At 46.0% G+C, this 25,490-nt stretch overlaps 1 protein-coding gene across 5 annotated transcripts in view; it reads left to right on the forward strand.

The window, feature by feature from the left end:
* Window positions 1-25,490, forward strand: part of Mocos (molybdenum cofactor sulfurase) — a 45,630-nt gene that overhangs the window by 11,052 nt on the left and 9,088 nt on the right. For 2 of the 5 annotated variants that reach the window (NM_001395671.1, XM_087593034.1), the window contains 9 exon segments: window positions 176-242; window positions 1,958-2,599; window positions 6,194-6,270; window positions 8,151-8,350; window positions 9,850-9,966; window positions 12,553-12,978; window positions 15,644-15,806; window positions 18,349-18,427; window positions 22,075-22,199. In NM_001395671.1, the coding sequence (NP_001382600.1) occupies window positions 176-242; window positions 1,958-2,599; window positions 6,194-6,270; window positions 8,151-8,350; window positions 9,850-9,966; window positions 12,553-12,978; window positions 15,644-15,806; window positions 18,349-18,427; window positions 22,075-22,199 (1,896 nt within the window). 5 annotated transcript variants of the gene reach the window in all.

Consider the following 25,490-nt stretch of genomic DNA (forward strand, 5'->3'; position numbering starts at 1 on the left):
ATTTGCACAATCTGTGTGAAGATGAACATTTATTCCTTTTGAGTAGATACCGAGAATGGAATTGCTGGACCATACGGGAATGTTACGTTTTAAGTTCTTGAGAAATGCAGGGAGAAGGCTTTGAAGGGACACAGGGAGAGACCACAGTCTGACTCTAAGGCCTTGTATTTGCCAGGTAATCCTCACAGCCAGAACATCACCAGCAAACTCACCCATGACACGGTGGAGCAGGTCCGATACAGGTGAGCCAGGGGGATGCCTGCCTAAGCTGGCTGCCGCCTAAGCTGGCTGCCTAGGTGAGCAGACGTTCTAGTAGAGATCTATATCACTCAGAGCGTCTGAGATGGTCTCAGAAAGAATTCAGCCAAGAAGCAACCCATGTATAAAAATGTCCTCAGGTCAGAAGACAGAGGGCAAGGGTAAGTACAATATGTGTTGGTAAACATGGTAAATGGTGGCTCTGGGTGGGTGCTGGGGTGACAGGAGCGCCCCATGCTCCCCATTATGTCTTCAGGAAGAAGCACGTGTTCTGGTCTTCCCATTGGTGGATTGTTTTATTAGGCCTCTTTGTGTATTCACTTATTGCTTTGAGACAGGGCGTCCCATAGCTTGCCTCTAACTCTCTCTGTAGCAAGGCTGGCCATGGACTCCGGATCCCCCTGCTTCCACCTTCCAAGCGCTGAGCTTGCAGTGCCACGTTGTTTTAACGAGTTCTTGCATGGTGGAGAGCTCTTTAATGGTTCTCTGCGTGTTATCACTGGTTTGTAATAAATAAACTTCATATTGTGTAGGTTACTTAGATCAACAAAATTCAAATGATTTCAAATTTGAAAGTGCTATCATGGTATCAGTAGTAAAAGCAACATTGGAGAGTTGGCTCAGAGGTTAAGAGAGCTAACTACTCTCGCAGAGGACTGAGGTTTGGTTCGAAGCACCCACAAGGTGGCTCACAACTGCCTATAATGAGTTCCGGGGAGTCTGATGTCTTCTTCTGTCTTCCATGGGCACCCGCACACACGTGGTGCACATATATACATCCAGGCACACACCTAAGAAAACAATAAACAAATGAATAAATATCTTTTAAAAATTAATTTATTAAAAATTGCAATAGAGTAGGGGAGGTAAAAAGGTGAATGCATATAATAATCAGGTTGTTATAGGCTTAAAACATTTTTTAGGCTGACTTACTTTATTTGGTGTGTACGAGTGCTTTGCCCACATGTGTATATGTGCTTCACGTTCATGACTCACATACACAGGGGTCAGAAGAGGGTGTCAGCACCCTTGGAACTGGAGTTACAGATGGTTGCGAGCTATCAGGTCGGTGCTGGGATTTGAACTCAGGTCCTCTGCAGAAGCAAGAGATGCTTTAAACTGCTGAGTCATCTTCACAGGTCCCTTATAGATGTCTTTAATTAGAATTTATTTATTAAGAAGCTTTGATCCTGTACCTGAGGCCACCCTGGAACTTACTATGTAGACTGGAAATTTTTTTTTTTTCTTTTTCTCTTTTTTTGGAGCAAGGTCTCTTGTGTCCTGGACTGGCTCTGATGTCACTAGACCGCTGAGGATATTCTTGAATTTATCATCTCCTTCCTGCCTTCTGGGTACTGAATTCTGGGTACCATTATGTAAGACTGGGGACCGAATCTAGGGCTCTTGTGTTCTAGACACACTTCAGCCTTGGTCCTATGTCGTAGATTTCTGCTGTTTCCAAGCAGAGATGGGACTCCAGAGGCAAGAGGTTTAAATTTGATCTTTTCAAGAATTCATGTTAGCCAAATGGAATGTTCAAGGCCAGTCTGCATACATGACTTGCTCTGCCCTGCCCTTTACACAACAGTGGCCGAGTGGCCCTGGAAGGTAGAGCGGCCCTACTGAGTAGACCTGAAACATCTCAGGAACCTTGTGCTCTGAAACAGAGAGCCCGCGGTGACACTGCGCTTCTTTCCAGGGTCCTGACTCACTTTCACACCACCCCAGAGGACTACAGCGTGATCTTCACAGCCGGGAGCACGGCTGCTCTCAGGCTGGTGGCAGAGACCTTTCCGTGGGTGTCCCGGTCCCCAGAGAACAGTGGGAGTCACTTTTGTTACCTCACTGACAACCACACCTCTGTGGTGGGAATGAGGACGGTGGCTGCCACCATGAATGTCACATCTACCCCAGTCAAGCCCGAGGACATGTGGTCGGCCGAGGGGAAGGGTGCTGGAGCCTGTGACCCCGACTGTCAGCTTCCACACCTCTTCTGTTACCCAGCTCAGAGTAACTTTTCAGGCACCAGATACCCACTGTCATGGATAGATGAGGTCAAGTCTGGGCAGAGGAGTCCTGTGAGAGCGCCTGGGAAGTGGTTTGTGCTGCTTGATGCGGCCTCCTATGTCAGCACTTCCCCCTTGGATCTGTCAGCTCACCAGGCTGACTTCATCCCCATCTCCTTCTATAAGATCTTTGGGCTTCCCACAGGCCTGGGTGCTCTGCTAGTCAATAAGCGCGTGGCTCCTCTGCTGAGGAAAGGCTACTTCGGAGGAGGGACTGCAGCCGTCTACCTTGCCGGGGAAGACTTTTACATCCCAAGGTCATCGGTGGCAGAAAGGTAACCTTGTCATGGGGTGTCCTGTGTCCTTCCTTGAGGCAGGCTGGCATGTATGACCTATAAGATTGTACAAAGGAAACCCAGGGCTGGAACCCAGGTTAAGGGAGTTTGATGTCATCGGTAGGACAGTCTCGGGTGGGGCTCAGATCTAGGAGGTAAAGATCAGTAAGAATGGGCCATGGGTGACTCTGAACTCTCTGCCCTGTGTGTAGCTGGTATGTAGTTTCTTCACAGGGCGGAGCACTGGCGAGAAGTGACAGTGATCAGTAGTAATCCTAAAGATGCTACTCTGAACACATGAGCACACAGTTCTCAGCAAACTCGATTTCCCAGTACCCAGAGTGCACTCTGCTTAGCTCCTCAGCAAACCCAAAGCCGAAACCTGAGGAGCAGCATTGGCGACAACCTCTGGGAGTCAGACTGAGTGTGGTTACCAAAAATGTAGGGCAGGCTGCCACTTGCCTTAAAGATCTGGGGCATTTTCCTCAGGCTGCATGGTGGGCTATGTGGCTCTTGCTCTGGGCCTTCCTGATGGGGGAAGGTGGGACCCAGAATGTTGAGTGTGTGGCAGGTTAAAATGGCCACTGACTAAGGAACTAGTTACCTCCTTGGTATGTGAGAAGGCCTGAGGAGAAGTTGGCTCAAATTCACACTCCACACACAGCATCCAGGTGCAGATTCAGGGTCTCTCACTCTCATGGTAGAGTCAGTGTTAGTTACACAGCTTGTTACTAGGTCACAGGAATATGGAGTGGTTCCCCACGCAGCAGCTGACCTCTGAACTTCATGCTCTTTTATATAAACAGTGCACATCAGAGCATGTTAGGAGGCTGTCGGAAGAATCTTCCATTTAGGACTTCTCCAGATGAATGTTCTAACGTAGGGTTGTGAGGCTGTGTGGTATCACTCTCTTCCGGTCCTAGCCCTTGGGAGGTAGAAGCAGGAGGATTTCAGTTCAAGGTCATCTTTAGCTACATAAGAAATTGAGGCCAGCTGGGGTTACAGGAGACCCTGTCTCAAAAGAACAAAACCCAAATAAAACCACCCTCCAAAAAAAAGAGAGCAGGCTAATAAACACCCCCTACCCCTAAACTAGGAATGCTAATGTAAAATCTTTCAAACCCAAGTGTAGTAGTTCATTATTTAGAATAACTAAGTGAGGAAAAAATAGCATTTGTGATAATAATGTGTCTTAGTTACTCTTCTATTGTTGTGAAGGACGCCATGACCTAGGCGGTTTATAGAAGAAAGCATTTAGCTCCGGTCTTGCTCACAGTCTCAGAGGGTTAGTTCATGATCATCATGGCAGGAACCACGGCAGCAGGCAAGCAGGCACGGCACAGGAGCAGTAGCTGAGGCCTTACGTCTTAGCCACAAACACCCAGCAGAAAGGAAATGGGACTGGGCCTGACTTTTAAAACCGCAGAGCCCACCCCCAGTGGCACACCCTCTCCAATGAGGCCACACCTCCCAATCCTTTCTAAAAAGTTCTCCCACTTGGGAACCAAGCATTCAAACATGTAACTGTGGGAGGCCATTCTCATCCGAAGCACCAAACAATGTAAATAAAAAACAGGACAAAGACCCAGCATGATTAAATCTGGTTAACTAGGGAACCTGAAGCCTTGGAGAAATGGCACAGCTCTAGGGGACTGGATCCTGGGGCCGGCTGGATCAGACCATATTCCTTTGGTTCGGATGGAATCTTTTGGGCTAGAGTGTACTAGATGCCCAGAGAGAAGAGTGTATTACTTGCCTTTTAAAGCCCGTCTTCTCCACAAGCCCTAGGCTAGAACTGGGAATGAAAAGCTCAACGCACAGGCACAAACGTTGTAGAAATTATTTATCCTACCTTAGATCATTCCCAGATAACACACACACACACACACACACAGCCTTTGTATTTACAATCAGCCTTAAACAGCACAAGAGCTGGGCAGGAATCTTCCCTCCATGCTATTAGAGTCTACTTTCCTATCGATAACCCCAAATTAGCGTTTACTACTTAATCTGAGCTGCTCTGAACTCCAGTTGGCCAGCCCTCAGGGCCATACTCTCTTGACTCCTAACTCACGGTGGCTTCTTCCTCCTCCTGCACTTTCCTCTTCCTGTGGTCCCTCTCTGATCCCCAAGCCCAGGAAACCTCAACCCCACCTATGTCTCATTTTCCCAGCTATTGGCTGTTGGCATCTTTGTTTACCAATCAGAAATAACTTGGAGCCAAGGCAACCTGCAGACTTTCTCATCTCTGGGACAACCAGGCCTTGGGGGACCACACATTACAATAGATATCAAAGGACTAAACGTCAATGCATAAAGGGTGAATGAACCGTGTCTTCAGCCTTACAGTCAGGACCCAGCTACTGCTGTTGCCTGCCTCCCTTCATCTGAATGTTTGTGAAAGTCCCCATGTCACCCTTGGGTGTTGTCCTTCCCCAGGGGTCACACTTTTTTTTTTTTTTGAGACTGGATCACAAAACCCAGATTAGCCTTGACACTGCTCTGCAGCTGAGGGCGACCTTAAACTTTTGGTCCTCCCATCCAACCCCGGTTATGTGGGTTCTGCTGGAGTCATGTTAGAGCCATCCAACATTTCTGCCTCAGGTCACATCTGCTTCTCTGACAAACTCCTGCCACTGTCCGACTATCCTGCCACTCTGGGTAGTGTGTTGGGCTTCTGTGAAGGATTCCCTTTGTCAAATTCTGTTTCCCTTGGAAGTCCTCACTCTCCTCTGACTTAGCCTCCATTCAAACCTTCATTAGACAGGGCTCAGCCTGGTCCCGCCTTCCCTGCGTTTGTACTGTCCTGCCTTGGCGTGAAGACTGCTTATTTTCTCTGCCTGCGCTTGCTGGGCCTTGTTCCCTGTTTTATAGAAGGTGATGCTGTGGGAAAGGAGCCTGCCTATCAGGTCACCGCTGTGCGCCAAGCACCTGGAACGGTGCCCGAGGCACAGTGACCCATCCCATGAGAAAGAAAATGCTGATGAAATGTAAACACAGCAAACATTTTGACAATAAGGAAGGCTCATGTCTTTGATATTAATGAGATCTTCATATTTAACACAAACCTGTGCTTCCGTGCGTTTTGGAACTACAGACTTGCAAAAGAGGCTCTAGGGTCTTTGTGGAATCCTCGAAAGCGATGATTTGTCAGTGGTGCCCTCTTGTGGTCAGAGCTCGGTATTTCAGGGGTTCGTGGCCAGTTTTGTCCAACTTCTTGAGATTGGCAAAGTGTATCTCATTTATGTTTCAAGTCTCATTCGTGTCTTTTAGTGCCCTCTGTCACTGCTGCAGCCCACGCTAGGAAGTCTGAAGTAGTTTGGAAGGCTTCAGAGTTGGTCAGGGCCACAGGCAGCCAGGTGGGTCTTGGCATGAAAAACTCCTCCCGTGGTGGGGAGAGCCAGTTTTGCAAGGCCCTAGGAGGAAGTTCTTTTTTTTTTTTTTTTTTTTTTTTTTTTTGGTTCTTTTTTTCGGAGCTGGGGACCGAACCCAGGGCCTTGCGCTTCTTAACTTCAGCCTATGTCCAGCTGTCCTCATCTAGCACAGAAGGCACATGAGTGTGTTGGCCAAGGGTCGATAACTTGTTTTTTACAGGTTCGAAGACGGCACCATCTCATTCCTTGATGTAATAGCGTTGAAGCATGGATTTGATGTGCTGGAGCGCCTCACAGGTCAGTCAGTAGACATATTTTCCCGGGTGGACTAAGGCTTTGTTGCCTGTGTCCTTTCAAGGTATAGGCGTGGGCTGCTGAAGGTGAAGGAGACGAAGTCTGGGGAAATTCGTGGCACGTGCTAAGTAGCTGGAATCTGCACGCACGGAAGTCTGACTCTACATGTCTTCAGAACTGCTATGAGTGTACTCAGGAGGGTTGGGAAGGGTTGAGTTTTGCCTTTCCAGGCACAACCACATCTTAACAGGGAACACTCAAGAGACAAAGAGTAATAACTGTGTGGTGGAGGCACAGTCCTGTGACCTGGGTGGGGTGTGTTACCCACCCTGAGGTCTTACCAGCTCTCGCCTGCTCGGACTCTCTCTACGGCCTCACAAGGGAGCTGCTAGCAGCCATATTACCCCACAGTGGAGTGGCAGCTCAGGAAGACTGACTGCCTCTCAGTCTGGCAAGCTGGTACCCGTGAGGGTTAGAACGTAAATCCGGGTCTTATTAATACCTGACCTCAAGGTCCCAGGCATCAGCTGGGGTGCTATGCTCTTGGAAATTCTTTCCAGAGCTTCTAAAACTATGTGGCATGGCAGTTACCATTCATTTTGTGTGTGTGCACATGTGTGTGTGTGCCCATGTGTGTGCATGTGCACATGTACATGTGCATGCATCTCTGTGTGTGTGTGCGTGCGTGCGTGCGTGTGTGTGTAAGGGCAAGCTTTATGTTTTCTCTTTCTCCCTGGCCTGAAGCAGGTCTGTTGTGCTCTTTCTGTTGTTGTGCTGTGTACTCCGGGCAGCTCTCCTGCCACCTTCTGCAGATTCTCAGCCACCACCGCCCGTCACACTGTACAGAGCTGGGATTACAGATTCCTGCCACTGCATTTGACTTTTACACGGGTTCCAGGCATCAATTCCAGATCAGCGAGTTTGTGTCTGCTCATCAAGTGCTTCTGCTCATTTGACCATACTGATGTTCTTATCCCATCTGCACAGTGCTCACCACTGGTCATGTACAGTGCTCACCACTGTCCATAGTCAGAACAGTTTTGATCATCTCAAACTGAAGCTCTATTCATTAAACAGCATCTGCTCATTCCCTTCTCCCCCATTCCTGAGTGACTTGGGATCTACTTTCTGTCTATATGAATTTGCCTATTCCAAGCACTTGTTTAAGATCTAAGAGACATGATAAACAGTAATTTCATTTGCTTAGCTTAGCATGCTTTTATTCATCGGAGAGTAGGTCTACTTAGTTGCTATGCATTATGTTAAAACAGTGTAACCATTAACAACGAAAAATTAATCATTAAGGGCAAAAATTGATTAAAATATTATATTTTTCCCCTACAGGCTAACAAAGGCTTTAAATAGCTGAATGTTTGAGTGAGTTTATGTATATTGCTACAAATATACATGTATATGAATATATCTATGTACAAATTTAAAATGTATACGATGATATATTTAAAAGAATATAACAAGAATTCCTCTGGGAATATTCCACAGAAAAAACAAAGACAAACTTATTCAGTGCCAACTTTGGGGCTGAAGGGCCGTCTCAGTGGTTAAGAGCATTGGCTGCTCTTCCAGAGGACCTAGGTTCAATACCAAGCACCCACCAGGCAGTTCACAACGGTTTATAACTCTGGTCCCAGGGAGTCAGACTTCCTGTCAGGCCTCTGCAGACATTACCCCCATGGTTCACAGGCAAAACGTAAAATAAAAGATGAAGAGTACATCCACTTCATCATAAGGAAGGCTGTATCACGAGTTACGAGTGGGAGGTCTGGGTTGACCCTGTGTAAGGGGCACGCATTAGACACGTGTTAGTGGCATGTATGTGAAGTCTGTGTCTAAGGCGTGCGTGTCTCCTGTGCTCTTGTCCCCAGGTGGCATGGTGAACATACAACAGCACACCTTTGCTCTGCTGCACTTTACCCACTCTGCCCTGTCCTCCCTCCGCTATCCCAACGGGGCCCCAGTGGTGCGCATTTACGGTGACTCTGGGTTCAGCAGCCCTGACGTCCAGGGTCCAATCATCAATTTTAATGTACTGGATGATGCTGGGAAGATCATCGGCTACTCCCAGGTGGGATTTGATTCTTTCTTTCTTTCTTTCTTTCTTTCTTTCTTTCTTTCTTTCTTTCTTTCTCTCTCTCTCTCTCTCTCTCTCTCTCTCTTTCTCTCTCTCTCTCTTTCTTTCTTTCTTTTTTTTTGAGAGAGAGAGAGAGAGAGAGAGAGAGAGAGAGAGCAAGCGCCTCACTGTAGCCCATAGCAATCCTCTTGTCTCTACCTCCCCAGTGCTGCAATTACAGGTGTTAGCCACTATACCTGGCTCAAGTCATGAGGTCCAGCTTTTCCTATTTTTTTCATACCGCCCCTTTTATACCAGCGATGTTCTTGTCTAGACTTGGAAGTCTTTCTGACTCTTGAGATTTCCTTTTCTTTTTAAAAAAAAGATTTATTTATTTAATGTATACGAATACACTGTCGCTGTCTTCAGGCACACCAGAAGAGGGGGTGGTAGCTCATTCCCGTGAGGTAGCTATGTACTAGCATGTAGTAGCATGGTGCTACTCTGGAGGCTGATTGAGCCCGAGTTTTGGACCAGTCAGGGCACATTCCAGAGCCTCTAGGGGGCAGCAGAGAGCAGCAATCCTAACTGAACCTCAAGTTGGAGAAATTTGAAAGCAGACACAGACGACGCATAACACCCATAGGATGCTTGAGAAACAGGCTGGGAGCCAAGCTGGCGCTGCCCTCGCTGGGGTCTGGTCTGCTGTGTGGTCACAGCCTGTGGTGGCCAATGTGAAGGAGTTGACGATGACCCCAGCCCTGCTCACTTTTCTTCTGGGGCTCAGTGGAAACACACGGGCTCTTAGTTCAGACTTCGGTCTGAATTTGATATGTTCTCAAGTGTGCTTCTGTAATTCAGCTGGATAGAGTCTGGTTTCTAGAACGCTCTAAAATTCTGAGTAAACCTGTAGATCCTTATCTCAGTTACTTTCCTTGTCATGGCGATAAGATACCTGCCTAAAGCCATTTTAGGGATGGAGGTTCTCACAGGTTAAGGGATATGGGGTGAGGGATGGTGGCTGACAGATCCACGGTGGCTGGGGTTTGTAATGGGGCACCTCATGCCTGCACCATCAGAGGAGGGAAGAAGGGCTGGGTTATAATATCAAAGGCTCACATGCTAGTGGCCCACTTCCTCCAGCGAGGCCCCAGCTACCAAGGGTCCCATGATTTCCCAGAACAGCACCAACAGCTGGATAATGTTCAAGCACGTGAACCACAATCCTATGTGAACCTAAAGTTGGGGAAATTTGCAACTGGACATAGATGTCGTATAACTGTGAGGCAAGCTGCTGCTGCCCAGAACAGGACCTCACCGTGGTCACAGCCTGTGGTGGTCGATGTGAAGGAACACTTTATATCTGTCACACAGCAAAGGCCCAGACTCACATCACCCACCATCTGTTTGTTAGGAAAGAGATGCTCAGTGCTGTTCCCAAATTCTGATCCAGGCAATCATAGCACAACCAGACGTTTCTGACATTGACTTACTTTGTGTCACCTTCTCCCCAGGTGGACAAAATGGCAAGCCTGTACAACATCCACCTGAGGACTGGCTGCTTCTGTAACTTGGGGGCCTGCCAGAGGCACCTGGGGCTAAGTGAAGAGATGGTTAAGAAACATTTTCAGGTCAGTGCAAGACCCTGTAGTCCACACAGACTGCGGTCAGCGAGGCTGTGGCGACTGGCCGTTGAGCCTGGTGGAGGCCGTCTCTTCAGGACCACTTTGCCAGGCCCACTGTGTGGATAGACCGAAAAGAAAAGGGGCTGAGGAAATAGAAAGAACTCAACGTTATTAGCTCTGTGGAAGTATGCTCTGGTTCGCTGTTTTGAGAGTAATTTTTAGTCACATTACTTTTATGTGTGTGGGTAGAGGTCAGAGGACAGTTTGCTGGACTTGGTTGTGTCCCTCTACCGTGTGGGTCCTGGAAATCAAATCGAGGTTTTTCAGGCTTGGTGCCAAGTGCCTTTACCCAAAGGATTTTCTCGATGGCCTGGGATTGAAAATGTAACAGAAGAGCGTTGTTGGTAGGAGGCATTCGGCTACAACCCTTGCCCATTCACCCCTCCTTGGTGCAGCCTCTTAGCTTCCCTCCAGGCTGAGAGGCTGTGGTTCCAGGATCCTCACCCTCCCTGCTTCTCCTGGGGTGGAAGTTTTCACCCTGGGAACACATGGACTGTTTTGAACCATTCCACAGTTTCTCAGTTTTTTGTTTTGTTTGTTTTGTTTTGTTTTTGTTTTTGACAGAACATCCAATGCAAATGACTCCCCAGGGAGGAACTACTCGCTTTGCTCATGGTTTCAGGGGGTTCAGTCATGGTCACTTGGCCCCAGTGCTTGGGCAGGACATCATGGCAATGGGAGTGTGGCAGAGGAGATGCTCACTTCCTAACTGGTGGGGCAGTAGGACGTGTATAACAAGACAGGTCTTTAAGCACCCTGCAGCAGTGACCTGCTTCTGGCATCTGGGTCCCACCTCTCATTGTTTCCATAAGCTCCCAAAATAGTGCCCAGGAATGGGTGGCCAGGTGTCAAACATGAGCTTATTTGGGGGGCAGGGTGTTCTAGTTTCAAACCATAGCAAGTGGCAAAGAGCCCCATGTATTTTGCAATAGTTGTTAATTTGAGTTTCTTTGGATATGCATGTGCTAAATCCCAGTTAATAGTAATAATAATAATAATAATTTATGTTTATAACAATAAGTATTATTATTAATGTAAAATATGTGTATACAAGATATGTAGACACTTGGGGCATGTTGTGCATGTGGGAGGTTAGAGAACAACATTTTAGAGTTGGTTCTTTCCTTCTACCTTTGAAGATTCCAGGGTTCGAACTCAGGTTACCAGGTGTGTGTGGCCAGAGCCATCTCCAGCCTCTGAGCTAGATTTAATTTTAAAAAAGAGAATGGGCACACTACTGGTAGGTCAAACATGCCCCAGTTAAGATAGTCAAATATCGGGGTTGGGGATTTAGCTCAGTGGTAGAGCACTTGCCTAGGAAGCGCAAGGCCCTGGGTTCGGTCCCCAGCTCCGAAAAAAAGAACCAAAAAAAAAAAAAAGATAGTCAAATATCTATGAGTATATGGGCAGCACAAGCTGTACTTGTTAAAGGCTTATAGAAAGGGGTTACAGGGACTGGAGAGTTGGTCCAGTGGTTAAAAGCACTGACTGCTCTTCCAGAGGACCTAGGTTCAAATCCTAGCACCCACTTGACAGCTCACAACTGTCTTTAACTCGAAGATCTGACACCTTTACACAGACATGCATGCAAGCAAAACACCAATGCACATAAAATAAAAAGAAATACCATATATATATATATATGTTTTGAAAAAACTTTATGAAAATGAGAAGTTGGTTGGTTGGGGAAGGGGGAGTGGATATGAGAGAAGTTGGGGGAGGAGCGTGATTATGTTCAAAATATATTGTACAAAATTCTCAAAGAACTAATCAAAATGAGAAAAAATATCATCTCTATCTGGGAGAGAAAGGAGAAAGAAAAGGGAGACGGGGAGAGAGAAAGGAAGGGGAGATGGAGAACCGAAAAGAAAGAGAAGGCAGCGAGATGTACAGAACTCAGAGCTTGCAGCTCTGGCCATGGTTTTGGATGGTGATGGAAGGCTATGTCTCATGTCTGTGAGTGTTAATCTGGAGTAAGGAGATGTCCTGAGCATCTCATGTACACATGGCCTGTCACCAACACCAGGCAGCTGGGCTTGGAGATGGAGTGCCCCTTCCTTCCCATCCTGGCAGGGGCACTTGAGCTCGCCTGGGACTTCAAGGACCATGGCCTGGTATTGTGGGTCTTTCTCCTCTCCAAGGGCTGCTGCCAGGATGGCTGCTTCCCTTTGATACTCTGTTTGAGGGAGCCCAGTTGGTCTGTCTCAGCCCAGGAACACTGTGAAGTGGAGTTCTTGGTGCTTCTGAAAACTGTGGTCTGTCTGATGAGCCCTCTGGGAAAATGTTCTTCATGAAGCATTGCTGCTAATCTCTCTAAAGGCCCTTGAGCTTGGTATTAGGTCCAACTCACAGCCAATTAAAGTGAGGCCCAGGCAGTGGTTCCCTGGGTCTGCAGAATAGGAATGGCTTCTCAGATACCCAACAATCCTGTCTTCTTGAGTTTATTTTAAAATAAATGCAATTTATTTTTAAAATTTTTTTCCAATTTGTCCATGAAGAAAGAGCCTGGCTGATGTATCTGACTAATTCTAGGCTGGTCATGTCTGTGGAGATGATGTTGACATTATAGACGGACGACCCACCGGCTCTGTGAGGATTTCCTTTGGATACATGTCCACACTAGAAGATGCCCAGGCCTTTCTCAGGTTTATCAGCACTATCTACCTTCGCTCACCCGGTGGCCAGCCTGTTCCTCAAGCCAGCACCAGTGACACTGGAGTCTTATCCTCAAAGAGTGACTGTCAGTCACCTCAGGAAGGTCCCTGCGCAGACCCTGCAGTTTCCAGTGGCTCCTATCCTGACATCAATACCGTGGACTTGGACCTGTCTCAGAGCAAAGCCAGTAGCATCCAGCCGATCCCTCAAGAGAAAGTTGCAGGTATCCTGAATGGGGACCTTGGGTCCCACATTGTCACCAACATTTACCTCTACCCCATCAAATCCTGTGCTGCGTTTGAGGTAAGGGCTTTACAGAAATGGCTGCCTTGTTCTTCTCTCTGAGCACTGTTCCTCCCTCTCTCCGGTTCCTCATAAGGCATATAGAGATGATGGCTGTTTACCAGCCTGCTTTCCAGGGTGGTTCTGTGGGAGCCTGGAGGTAAAATGTCTCCCACAGGCTCACATATCTCACTTCATTCCCAGTTGGTGGCGCTGTTTTAGGAGACTGTAGGATCGTTGGGAGGTAGATTCTAGCTGAAGAAAGTGGATTTTGAGATTTACAGCTCAAGTCGGCTCCGTCTCTTCATTTCCTCCTGGTCTGTGGAGATACGAGTGAGCAGCTCACACTTCTGCCATCACAGGCTCAAACCATTCCCACCATCATCCCTTCCCTATCATGATGGATTGTACCCCCAACCCAGAAGCCAAAACAACCATTCCTCCTTTCCACTGCTTTCTATTCCTCCTGACATTGCTTCCATAATGTCAGTGTGTCACACAGCACACCCTTTTGCCCAAACAGCTTTTGTTGCAAATAATTATGGCAGTGAGTCATGGGTTCAAGACTTCTGGCTTCACCATTAATACTGGATCCTCATTGGAACTCTTCCTGCATAGCCTGACTTCAATCCAATCCTTTTGGTTGTGAATGGCATTGGCATACAGGATCTTGGCACATAGATATGCTTTGTGTTTAATTTCTGCACAAAGCAAACAGTGCAGGTTTGCTGGTTAATGTTTATTACCAGCTTGGCATGAGCTAGAGTTACCCATGGAAAGGAAATATCACTTTGGATTAAGAAACCCAGTTATGTTATGTGAATATGTTTTTGTTTTAATCCCAGATGTGGGATAAGAGACTACTTCACGGCAGGTGATTATGATTTGCCTTGTGCACTAGCAGGGGTGTGGTTTTTGCTCAGATACAGATAGTTTAATTCTGGGGACTCGGAAGAGAGTGTAAATGGGAGAGCCCTGAGAGGGCAGTGGCTGCTGCTCCTGCTGGTGCTGCTGCTTTTGTTGTTGCTGTTGCTGTTGCTGGTTTGCTGGTTTGCTGGTTTGCTGGTTTGCTGGTTTGCTGGTTTGCTGGTTTGCTGGTTTGCTGGTTTGCTGGTTTGCTGGTTTGCTGGTTTGCTGGTTTGCTGGTTTGCTGGTTTGCTGGTTTGCTGGTTTGCTGGTTGTTAGCTGGTTTGCTGGCTTGCTGGGTTGCTGGCTTGCTGGGTTGCTGGCTTGCTGGTTTGTTGGTTTGCTGGTTAGCTGGTTAGCTGGTTTGCTGGTTTGCTGGTTGTTTGGTTTGCTGGGTTGCTGGTTTGCTGGTTTGCTGGGTTACTGGGTTGCTAGGTTGCTGGGTGCTGGTTGGGGATATCCTGATGACAGATTGGACTTGCTCCAAGAAACCTGACATCCCTAGTCAGCAGGAAGTAGTCTAAAGGGGTCTACTCTCCCTTTCCTCTCTAGCCTTCTTTCTCTCCAACCTAGAATAAGCTCTTTAGTCCCCCAAACTACTCTTGGTCAGAGTATTTGTCATACCAATTGAAACTAGGACAGCAAGAAAACTTACACTTTTGAAGTGCGTTGCTGAAAATAATAAAAAATAAAATGTTGTTTTTTATTCCACACTAGATTCAGCACCGTAGTGCCCCAAGATATCTGTTAGATATCTTCACCCATTCATGGCTTTCCTCCATCCCCTATCACACTGCTGAAGGCCTCTCTCTGAGCCTGGTAACAATCTCTCCACCCATCTAGTTCCCAAGGCAGGCGGCCACCATGCCAGAAATATACATCCCAATTCCATGGTGGCCTAGTGTCTCCAACCACCACATTCTCTTAAACTTAAATCGCCACATGAAAGACCACACAACACAATAACCTCTGATCCAATTGATAAGATATAATTGCCGACCTAGACATACAAAGCCCTTTACACATCCATCCCTTAAGAATATTCATGGGGCTGGGGATTTAGCTCAGTGGTAGAGCGCTTACCTAGGAAGCGCAAAGCCCTGGGTTCGGTCCCCAGCTCCGAAAAAAAAGAACAACAAAAAAAAAAAAGAATATTCATAACAACCTGTAAAAGTGCGGAGAGGAATCTAAACATCCATCTCCATTTTCTCTCAGCGGCTTCTCCTGCCTTCCCATTTCTGTCTCCTCCTCTTCCCTCCAACTTTTCTCCCACCCATCCTTCCTTTTTGACCAATGACAGGCCTCGTTCTATCTTGTACCTGCCTTCACCTGTATGACATCATCCTACAGAAGTTGGCCAATTCAGTGACCATTTCAGTATGGTCACATATGTGCACTGTAAGGATACATCTGGACCAGCATCCACTACAGTGGAAGGCTACACAGAAGGCAGGGTCTGTAGACCCCTGTGGGGAGGGATAGTAGCCTTGTGGTAAGACAGAGCATTGCTACTGTAGACTCCTGCGTTCTGAATGTTTTGCATGCACATTTCTTTCCAAGGGTGGACACTGGATTGGAGCCTGAAGGGAAGGTCTTGAACTCCCACACTTCAAAGCACTGCAAAGCTCCCTCTGTTGTGTGTCTTCCTCCTCTCATCCTTTGAGAGGATGTGTTGAATTTATGCAGGCCATCTACATTTGTGTAATGATACGAAAGTCTTTGATGTAATGAGATGAATAATTTCAAGGAGCCCCAACCTAAACCCTCTGCTTTCATTTAGGTGACTAAGTGGCCCGTTGGGAGCCAAGGGCTGCTGTATGACCGGAGCTGGATGGTTGTGAATCACAACGGCGTTTGCCTGAGTCAGAAGCAGGAGCCACGGCTCTGCCTGATCCAGCCCTGCATCGACCTGCAGCAGAAGGTCATGGTCATCAAAGCAGAAGGTGTGAAGTGGCTCATTTCCACACACTAGGGCAGAAGGTGTGAAGTGGCTCATTTCCACACACTAGGGCAGAAGGTGTGAAGTGGTTCATTTCCACACACTAGGGCAGAAGGTGTGAAGTGGTTCATTTCCACACACTAGGGCAGAAGGTGTGAAGTGGTTCATTTCCACACACTAGGGCAGAAGGTGTGAAGTGGTTCATTTCCACACAGATGCCACTAGGGCAGCTTCCATTCTCAGACTTAAAAACACACAAAACGGAAACCCGATGGCCTCTCTTCTACCAAATGTTGGCCTTTTCCTCAAGTAAATGAAACCATGTTCAGGAGAGACAACAGAAGGGTGGTTTTCTTTTTATTTGGGGGAATTTGTCAGAAGTAAGGGAATGAGGGCCTGGGATCTTAGGGCTCTCTGTACTTTCATTCTTTATCCTTACCCATCATGCTTTGTGTTTTATGCTTTGTTCTTTCCTCTTGATTTCTTATTGTGAGCCATCCACACATAGGAGAGCTCTGTCCAGTGACTGTCTAAGATGATGGGAGATTATAAATATATAATTTATATTGTATAATGTAAGTATAATATATAAATATAACACACATATATTTATAGTACATTATATATTTATATAAGTATATAATATTTATATAAATAAATAAGATAATATATAATATAATACAATATAATATATTTGAAATCCTCTACAGCTCTCCTGGGTCGTTTTCCTCCCCACTTGTAGAATATCTTGGTTTCTACCCAACTGTGGTTGAACTTTTATGATGTCCTACAACCTTGTCTTCCTGACTTTGTTTTTTGCCTGTGTTTTTTCTGGTCTCATGGTTGAGTTTTTCTTAAATCAATAGGTAATATTTCTGAGTATTGATATTCAGAATATTCCAAAGTGAATATTGACACGGACCCTTTGTTCTACTGTAAGAATTTTAATACATGTGCGTATTTGGGTAACCGCCCCCTACAGTTCAAGTACAGAATCTCGTCATCCCAGGGAAGCCCATGTGCCACCCCTGCTGTAGCTTCTCTTTCAGCACCCTTAATGTCAGATGAGCAAAGTGTCTGTGGAGTCAAGGACATCTATAGTATGTGAACTTCTTTCACTCAGCATGACCCACCCAAGTCCTACATGTCACATGACAAGTAGCTGCGTGTCACCGAGACGTGTGTCTAAGTGTGAGTGTCGTAGGGTGCATTTGTCCATTGGTTCTCCTGGGGCAGCTCAGTTGCTGCTGGTTTATATCTTTATTCATTTACTTAGTATTTTTAGATAGAATGAGTCTCTCTTGCGCAGGCCTCATGTTCTTCAGTGTCTTGAGTATCACCCTAGATACACCTTGGCTTCTATACCATATAATGTGCCGGAACCCTGATAGAATCTGCAGCTACCAATGGACTGGAAGGCCCCAAGTGCTGTGGCTGCCTCACAGTCCGCTCTGCTCTGCTGTGAAAGAGCTTCCGGGAACTACGACTTTCCTCCCCAACCAAGGCACTTTGATAGCATGGAGCAAACAGTAGTAAGCCCTATTGGAAATGGCTCACCTTCTGCCTTTTCTCAAGGGCACAGTGCTTTTCTCTTGTGCTGTTGTCCTTTCCTCTCTATTCAGGGTCCAACTCTCCATTAGATAAGGAGGCCTTGGAGGACTCTTGACACAAACTTTCTTGGATATCCTCATCTGTTAATTTGTGTGATATGTTAGTGGATTATCTTGTCTGGAATTATCCTTCTGCCTTGAGAAAAAAGGAGTATGTGGTGATATGTCTTAACACTTTGCTGGGTTTGCCTAGATAGTATCATGTTGAGTATTCTTGTATCTGTTTCTTATTACTGATGTTGAAGTCTTTCTTTTTTCTTGTATGCCTTTTGTTCAAGTCCATGTACCCAGGATATTAATATGTTATTATTTAATTGCTACGTGTGTATGTTAGTCCTGAGTATATATAGTGTATATAGCAATTGAAGAATGCTGGAATCCCTTTCCAATCCCATACGTGCAACTTTTCAAAAGCAGTAATGATTGTTGATGCGTGACGGATGTGATTCTGGAAATGCACACTCTCCACCAGTATCTTTACGGTATCATCCTCCCTGTCTGTTTCTCCCATCCAAGTGCCAACCAGGCCTGGCCCTGCTGAGCTTCCTAGAGCAGACGAAATCAGATGCGTTCGGGGCAGTACGGCCACCTACTTGTCTTTTTCTAAAGGCTTTTAGGTAGCTTTGAGAACAATGTCTTCAAAACGAGGACTCCTAGAGCAGAGGAATCTATTAAAGAGAAATCTGTAAAGGGCCCTGGGGACGGGTGGGTGTGATGACTTAGCATAGCTGTCACACCAGGAAGCTCTTTGAAGCACTCATTGTGGTGCTGATAGTGAGGAAGAAAGTGCTATCAGCTTCTCAGAGCCAGCCGCTCTCCTCATCTCACCAAATCCCAATGTCATTAAAATTAATGTGTTTCATAACCCTGGGCATTCACTTGCACAGTCATCTGCTTTCTGTGATGCTCAGCTCGCCTCTACCTTCTGTTCATTAGGGATGGAGCCGATACAGGTGCCTCTTGAGGAAGACGGTGAACGGACCCAGATTTGCCAAAGCAGAGTGTGTGCAGACAGGTGAGGCTCAGAAGCAGGTGACACTCACGGATCCATGGACACAGTGGCCCAGAGGGAGGAGAGAGCTTTGCCCCATACAGTAATCTCCTTATACCTTCTACGCTGTCTGCACACACTCCCCCGCAACCACGCAGGCTTCCTACCTAAACGGCACACTCCATTTTCAAGTCTGTACCTGCCGTTCCCTCTGCCTTTCATGCTCTTCCCTATTTATGACTCCCAAGGGCTTACTCCCTGCCCTCACCTGTCTTATTCTCAGCAGTAATGTTTTAGCATCTGTATCCCTTGTGACCTAAATATGACCTATACCTAAAAACATGGAATAGTAAATTTTCCAATAATGAAAAAACCTGTCCAAGCAAATACCAACCAACCTCCTCCCTCAATAAAATATGTGACAGTTCACTAGAGATTTATGTACGATAGGCAGGAGCCAGGTCAACAAAATAAATTTTTCCTTAAGCATGAGGAAAAAAATCTGTGCTTAATGTATACCCTCATAATCCCAGCATGGGGGAGGAGGAGAAGGTGATCTTTGGGGGTTTGCTGGCCAGCCAGCCTAGCCACATGGATAAGCCCAGGTTACAGGAGAGACTCTGTTACAGCAAGTATGGGATTGGAGGATGACTCAGTGGTTAAGAACCTTGTTGCTCTTCCAGAGGACCTGGCTTTGGGTCCCAGCGCCCACATGATGGTTTACAACCATCTATAACCGCAGTCCCAGGGGCTCTGACTTCCTCTTCTAAGTTTGGTAGGCACCAGGTGTTGCACATACATGCACTCAGGTAAAATGCTCACATTTATAAAATAAATCTTAAAAAGAGACATAGTAAGCAAATTGACATTTTGAAAGAAATAAAGACAGATGGCTCCTGAGGAATAATAGCCAAGTTTGACCTCTGGCCTTCACACATACACACATGTGCTCATGGACCCGGATAGAGATGTGCACTCGCACATGTAAACATGAATACACGCTCAACATCCCTTACCCCATAACTTCTAGACTATGAATCACTTATTAGTCAATGCAAACCTTTGGATGGAAAGAAATACAGGTATGTTCAGTACATAGTAGGACTGCATAAAGAGATGTGTTTCCCTCGTCGACTGCCGTGGGTTCAGTCACCCAAGTCATGATGCAACTTGCTAAAGTTACATCTGAACCAAGTCCATGTGTTTGTGTAAGTTACGTTTTTTAGTGCTGTGATTTAATACTTAGGAAGAGCTACTCAGTGGGGGAGGGCTAATTTTGGCTCAGGGTTTGAGGGTTCAGTCCCCCATGATTGGGAAGGAATGGTGTCAGGAATGGCTGCTGGCTATGACAACTAGAGTTCAAGGGTGCTTGATCATATCTTGATAGATAGAGATAGAGAAAGGGGAATGTAGCTGTTGGGGTAGTCTTTTCCTATCTCCCTTTTAGGATACAGCCTATGGGGTTGATGCTACCCACAGTCAGGATGTGTCTTCCTTACCTCAGCTGATCTTATCTGGAAACATCTTCATGGAAACTCTCACAGGCATGCCCAAAGGGGCCCTCTAATCTCCTAGTGTTTTTTAAGCCAATCAATGTGTCAGTCAGAATCATCCACAGAGCTCCCAAGAGTCAGGCAAGGATCCCTCTGAGACTTTTCCCTCTAGGAAAGAAGGAAAAGGTGTTAAAATAATGTTGATGCCCAACTGAATGTCTGCCATCTTGGAGGCTGAAGTGTTAAGCAGAGCTACATCTTCCTGCTAGTAGTATTTGTACCAATTTTTTTTTACAGTTTTAACAATTTAAATATTCATTCTGGTACATTTTTTTCACCGGGACAATGAATTTTAGGTAAACGTTTTCCCACGTTGCTATAAGCAAAACTTCTGACAGAAAGAAATATATTCACACACACACACAATTATGTTCCTTATTTATTTATTTATTTATTTATTTATTTATTTATTTATTTATTTATTTATTTGTGTGTGGGTGCATGTGCCATAGCATGTGTGTGAAGGTCAGAAGAAAGCTTGTAGTCATGGGTTTTCTTCCTCTCCCATGTGGGTTCTGGGGACTGACTCAGGTCATTGCGCGTGGCAGTGAGGGACTAACCCACCGAGAGGTCTTGCCCTCCTAGAACATGTGCAGCTATTTACTTGGTTGTACATACATTTCACTTGGCTGCCTCTTAGATGGACACAGTGTTAATACCACTTCCCAGACGTCTGGAGGTCAGAGGCACTTCTGCTCAGAACCATGGGTCTGTGATGATGGCTCCCATTTTGATGTGGTCTCTGAGAGCACAGAGGCTAGAGCTGCAAACTGGCTTCTCAGTCCCAGGCCCTCCCAGAAAGGAGCCTGCTATTTTCACCAGGAAAATTAAAGTTTTCAGCAGCATATAATTTGTAACTTAAGATACCGTGACCTTAAGTCTTCACCATATACACATTTAAGAAGATTCTAGAGTACTTTCGAGTTTTATTTTATTTTCCTGTGTCTGAGTGTTTAGCTTCCATGTGTGTATGTACACATTGTGTTTCCCTGGTGACGTCAGAAGTCAGGAGAGGCATCACTCCCACCACCATCCCCCATCCCTGAACTGGAGCTATGGACAGTGGTGAGCCACCATGTGAGCTCTAAACACTGAAGTCAGGTCCTCTAGGAGAACAGTTGCTCTGAACAACTGAGCTACTTCCCCAGCCCCAGAGTCTACGGTTTTAAAACACCAGATCAACAGATTTACCTACACATCATCACCTCATAGTCACAGCATTAATTTTTGTGAAGGAAACACATCAGCTCATGTGATCTGACTCTGAGAGAAAACATTCCATCAGAACCGTTGTAAACGACAGGGCACGAGGGCTGGAGAGATGGCTCAGCCTGCTCTTCCAGAGGCCTTGAGTTCAGTTCCCAGCAACCACATTGTGGCTTACAACCATCTATCCTGGGATCTGATGCCCTTTTCTGGCATGCATATGTATATATAGATAGAACACTCATACATTCAATCCATCCATCCATCATCCATCCATCCATCCAATCCATCCATCCATCCATCCATCATCCATCCATCCATCCATCCATCATCCATCCATCCATCCATCATCCATCCATCCATCCATCCATCCATCCATCATCCATCCATCCATCCATCCATCCATCCATCCATCCATCATCCATCCATCCATCATCCATCCATCCATCCATCCATCATCCATCCATCCATCATCCATCCATCCATCATCCATCCATCCATCATCCATCCATCCATCCATCCATCCATCTTTTAAAAAGACAAAACAAAACAACAACAGAAGTCTGATGTATGTACTCCCAGTGTCAGTAATTGATACCAAGAAGATCTTTCAGGAGGGTGTGTAAAGCTTTAGATTGGCCCTGAAAGCCTCCCATGGGCCCTGCATTTCAGATTTTATTTTTGTATTTGGGAGAGATCTCTGGAACTCTCTGTCTGCTTCAGGCTGCCTGGTAGTGGGGACTTGGCACCATTTTATTTTGTGTTATCTTATTTTAATTTGCTTATTCGATATTTGAATAATTGTTCAAAGAGTTGCTGTATAAAAATTCACTTACTTACTTACTTACTTACTTACTTACTTACTTTATTTATTTATTTATTTATTTATTTATTTATTTATTTATTGGCCAGGGTAAATACTTACGATTGTGGAGAAAATGTTTCAAGATGGCTGTCCAAGTTTTGTGGCCGTCCATGCCATTTAATCAAGCAAAGTCCACACTTCCAGCGAAATGCAAAGAAGACGCCTAAACAAGGTAGTGCACTGGGATGGCGTGTTAGGTTACGATGCGTGTCACACCCAGCCCAGAAGGTGGATTCGGAGGGCAACTGGCTCCTGACTTCGTCTTGTGACTGTAGGACACACTGCAAAGTTCTAAGCTGGGAGCTCCGTGACCTCCCTTGAGGGTTGGGGAACGGCTGCCTCATAGTAAGAAACATGGGGACATAGAACCACAGCTGACCCCTGGACGCAGCATCGGTGGTGGCACAGGGGAGAGACCAGGCCTGTGACATACAAATGGAATCGGACAGAATGTGGTGGGCTCGCTTCCAGGATACCATTCCAGAGCAAAACTTCCTGGGTCCAGCTGGCATTACACCAGTCTTGTGGTTGGAGATTTTAGGAGGGAAATTAAGTTTTATTATTCCCCAGAGTAATTTTACATTTTTACCTAAAGTTTCAAAGGAGTTTAAATAGTGGCAAAAGATAGTATCTGCAGAGCACTTTCTTTTTATGTTATGTGCACAGGCGTTTTGCTTGCATCTATGTCTGTGCACCTCGGGAATGCAGAGCCCTTAGGTCCAGATGTGGAGATCAAATCCTCTGGAGCTGGAATTAGACAGCTGTCAGCCACTGTATGAGTGTCGGGAAGTGGACCTGGGTCCTCTGGAAGAACAGCTAGTGCTCTTAAGCCATCTCTGCAGCCCCGCAGCACAATGTCTCTGACGTTATTTTGAGCTAAAACATGTCCAGGATTCTTTCTGACTTGTCCATAGCTATTTCAGCGCTGTGATAGTCATCTTGGTGCTATAGCAATTTAAATTTCATGAGTTTTCATTGAAATGCATGTGAGTCTGTGAGCTAATGTCTCTGTGTGTATATATGTAGCGTATATATGTCTTTATAATGTGTGTACAATGTGTGTATGTTTGTGTGTATGTTATGTATGGTATGGTGTGGATGACTTGTATATGGTATGTGTGTGTATGATATGTGTGTATGGTGTATGTATGTGTATGGTATGTGTATGTGTAGTATGTATGCATGCATGCATGCATGTGTGCCTTGCTTGAGGCAGAATTTCTGGCTCACTGCTGCATACACTAGACTAGATGGGCCTCAAGTTCTTAGTGTAAACACAGGCTTTTCCACCCGAGCCCTAGTTCTCGAATAACGACCCAGAGTCCTATCATATAATGCCTCTGAGTCCAGGTGGGGAACCTTTCCACCTCACTATTTCTGCCAGATGTCCCACCTTCTAATTTTGCCTCAGTTTATTGGCCATCAGATTTTGATTGACACGTGATGCTTCCATAAAGCACACAAGAGGTTATCCCTACATCCCAGGGATTCTCCTGGTCTGTCTCCCATCTCACCTTAGGTGTGCAGGAATTACCAATGCCCAGTATGGCATCTAGTGTTCCGTACATCCCGACAATCTGAGCTTCTGCTTTCCTGCCCGCCTGGCCACCAGTTTACCTACCGAGCCATTTCCCCAGCCTGTGTATATGTCTTTTGTTTTGTTTTGTTTCTGTGTTTTCAGGTTCTGTGTAGCCCTGGCTGTCCTAGAGCTAGCTCTGTAGATCAGGCTAGCCTTGAACTCAGATCTTTGCCTGCCTCTGTCCCTCTGTCCCCCAGGTTCTGAGATGACAGGTGTGCCACCATGCCTGGCATTTTAATCCTTTCCTTTTCCTTTCCTTTCTTTCTCCTTCAGAGAATCTTGTCAGAGTTGTTTTATGCATACAACTCTCTTTCTGGCTACCCTCTGACATTTCTATAAAACTAAAAACAATATAAATTAAAACATTTAAGAAGACTATGAAGTTTGCTTAGACCATCTGCGTTAGGAAATTTCCCTTGGACTAATTTCTTATGACTTTAGCAATGTCTAGTCAATCTAAACAACACTAATCTATACTATAGCTTCTATAGTATATAATATAGCTATAATTTAATAACTACTGAACATAAAGGGCGAGCCTCGGAACTCTAGCTGGGCTTTCCCACATTTGAGAGTCTGTCATTTGCAGATAGACCTGGGAATGCTCAGCACCGCTCACTTCTGGGAAATCTCACGAATGCATGACAAGCAGGAAGAGGGGATCTTGGTTAGCACACTGTCATTCAGACTTCTGAAGTCTGTGACCAGATCACAGGATCTAACATCAATTGCCTTTCATGTCTGCCAGTTGACAGCTTAATTAGGTCGTGCAGTTCCCAGGCCCGAGAAGGACTGGCTGTCACCTGACCTGTGGGAGGATCTTTTGCCCTGGCCATGGAGACTTTTATTTCCCCATTCCTGGCTCCAGGGTTTGAATGGGACTTTTGTTTGCTATGCTGGAGGTGGTCAGCCCCCAGGGCAATGTGCATTGGGAGCCCTGTGGCCTCTCCTCTGTGACAGGGAAGAAGGCCCTTTGTCCAGCATGAGATGGTACCTCCCTTATTAGGCAGACCAAAGAGCATAGATAGAGTGGGATCACATTCTCTGGAGACCACTGTCTCTGCTTGAAGATGCTCCACAGGTTCTGACCTAGCCAACCCTTTATCACCAGCTTAGACGCACCACAAGTTCTTTCAATAGTTTTTTCCCCTTTTCAATAGCTTTGAATCTTCTGTTTACTTCTGCATAAGTACCACTTGTAAGACCACTGGCTGCTGGAGTATCCTCTTCTGTTTATTGCCAAAGTCTGCCTGCCTGCCTGCCTGCCTGCCTGTTTGTCTTGTTCTCTCTGGTTAGATCTAGAAGGTCTTTGTGGGGCTATAGAGATGGCTCAGTGGTGAGAGTCACTGGCTACTCTTCCAGAAGACACAAGTTCAATTTCCAGCGCACTCGTCATGGCTCACAACCCAGTCACTCTAGTCTCAGGTGATCCAAGTCTTCTGGCCTCCACAGACATGCAGGCAGACACCCATATGAATTCATTCAAATACACATGCACACGTGCACATACACACATGTATGTATTCATGAAAATAACTGATGGAAGCCCTAAGTAAGCCTGCACACATCGTGAGCCCCTCCATCTTGTCCAGGGCAGGCAGGGCTTGCTCTAGCCCTGTCGTTTTGCTTCCAAGCATTGTCTCTGAGGCTGAGTGTGGTGAGACACGGCCATAACCTGCGGAAGTAGAGGCAGGAGGATCGGGAACCTGGGACCAGCCTGGCTGTGTAATGAGGCCTTGCTGCAGAAACAATATTTGTGAGAATAAATTCACATCAGTATTTTATTATTTTCTTCGCTGGATTATTTGATACAGAGTATGCTAGGACCTTGTTTTTCTTCTTCTTTCTGCCTTTGGAGAGGTTTGAGCCATGCTTAGAACACTC

Source organism: Rattus norvegicus, chromosome 18 (assembly GCF_021556685.1).
Source record: "Rattus norvegicus strain SHRSP/BbbUtx chromosome 18, alternate assembly SHRSP_T2T, whole genome shotgun sequence".
Classification (NCBI taxonomy): Eukaryota; Metazoa; Chordata; class Mammalia; order Rodentia; family Muridae; genus Rattus; species Rattus norvegicus.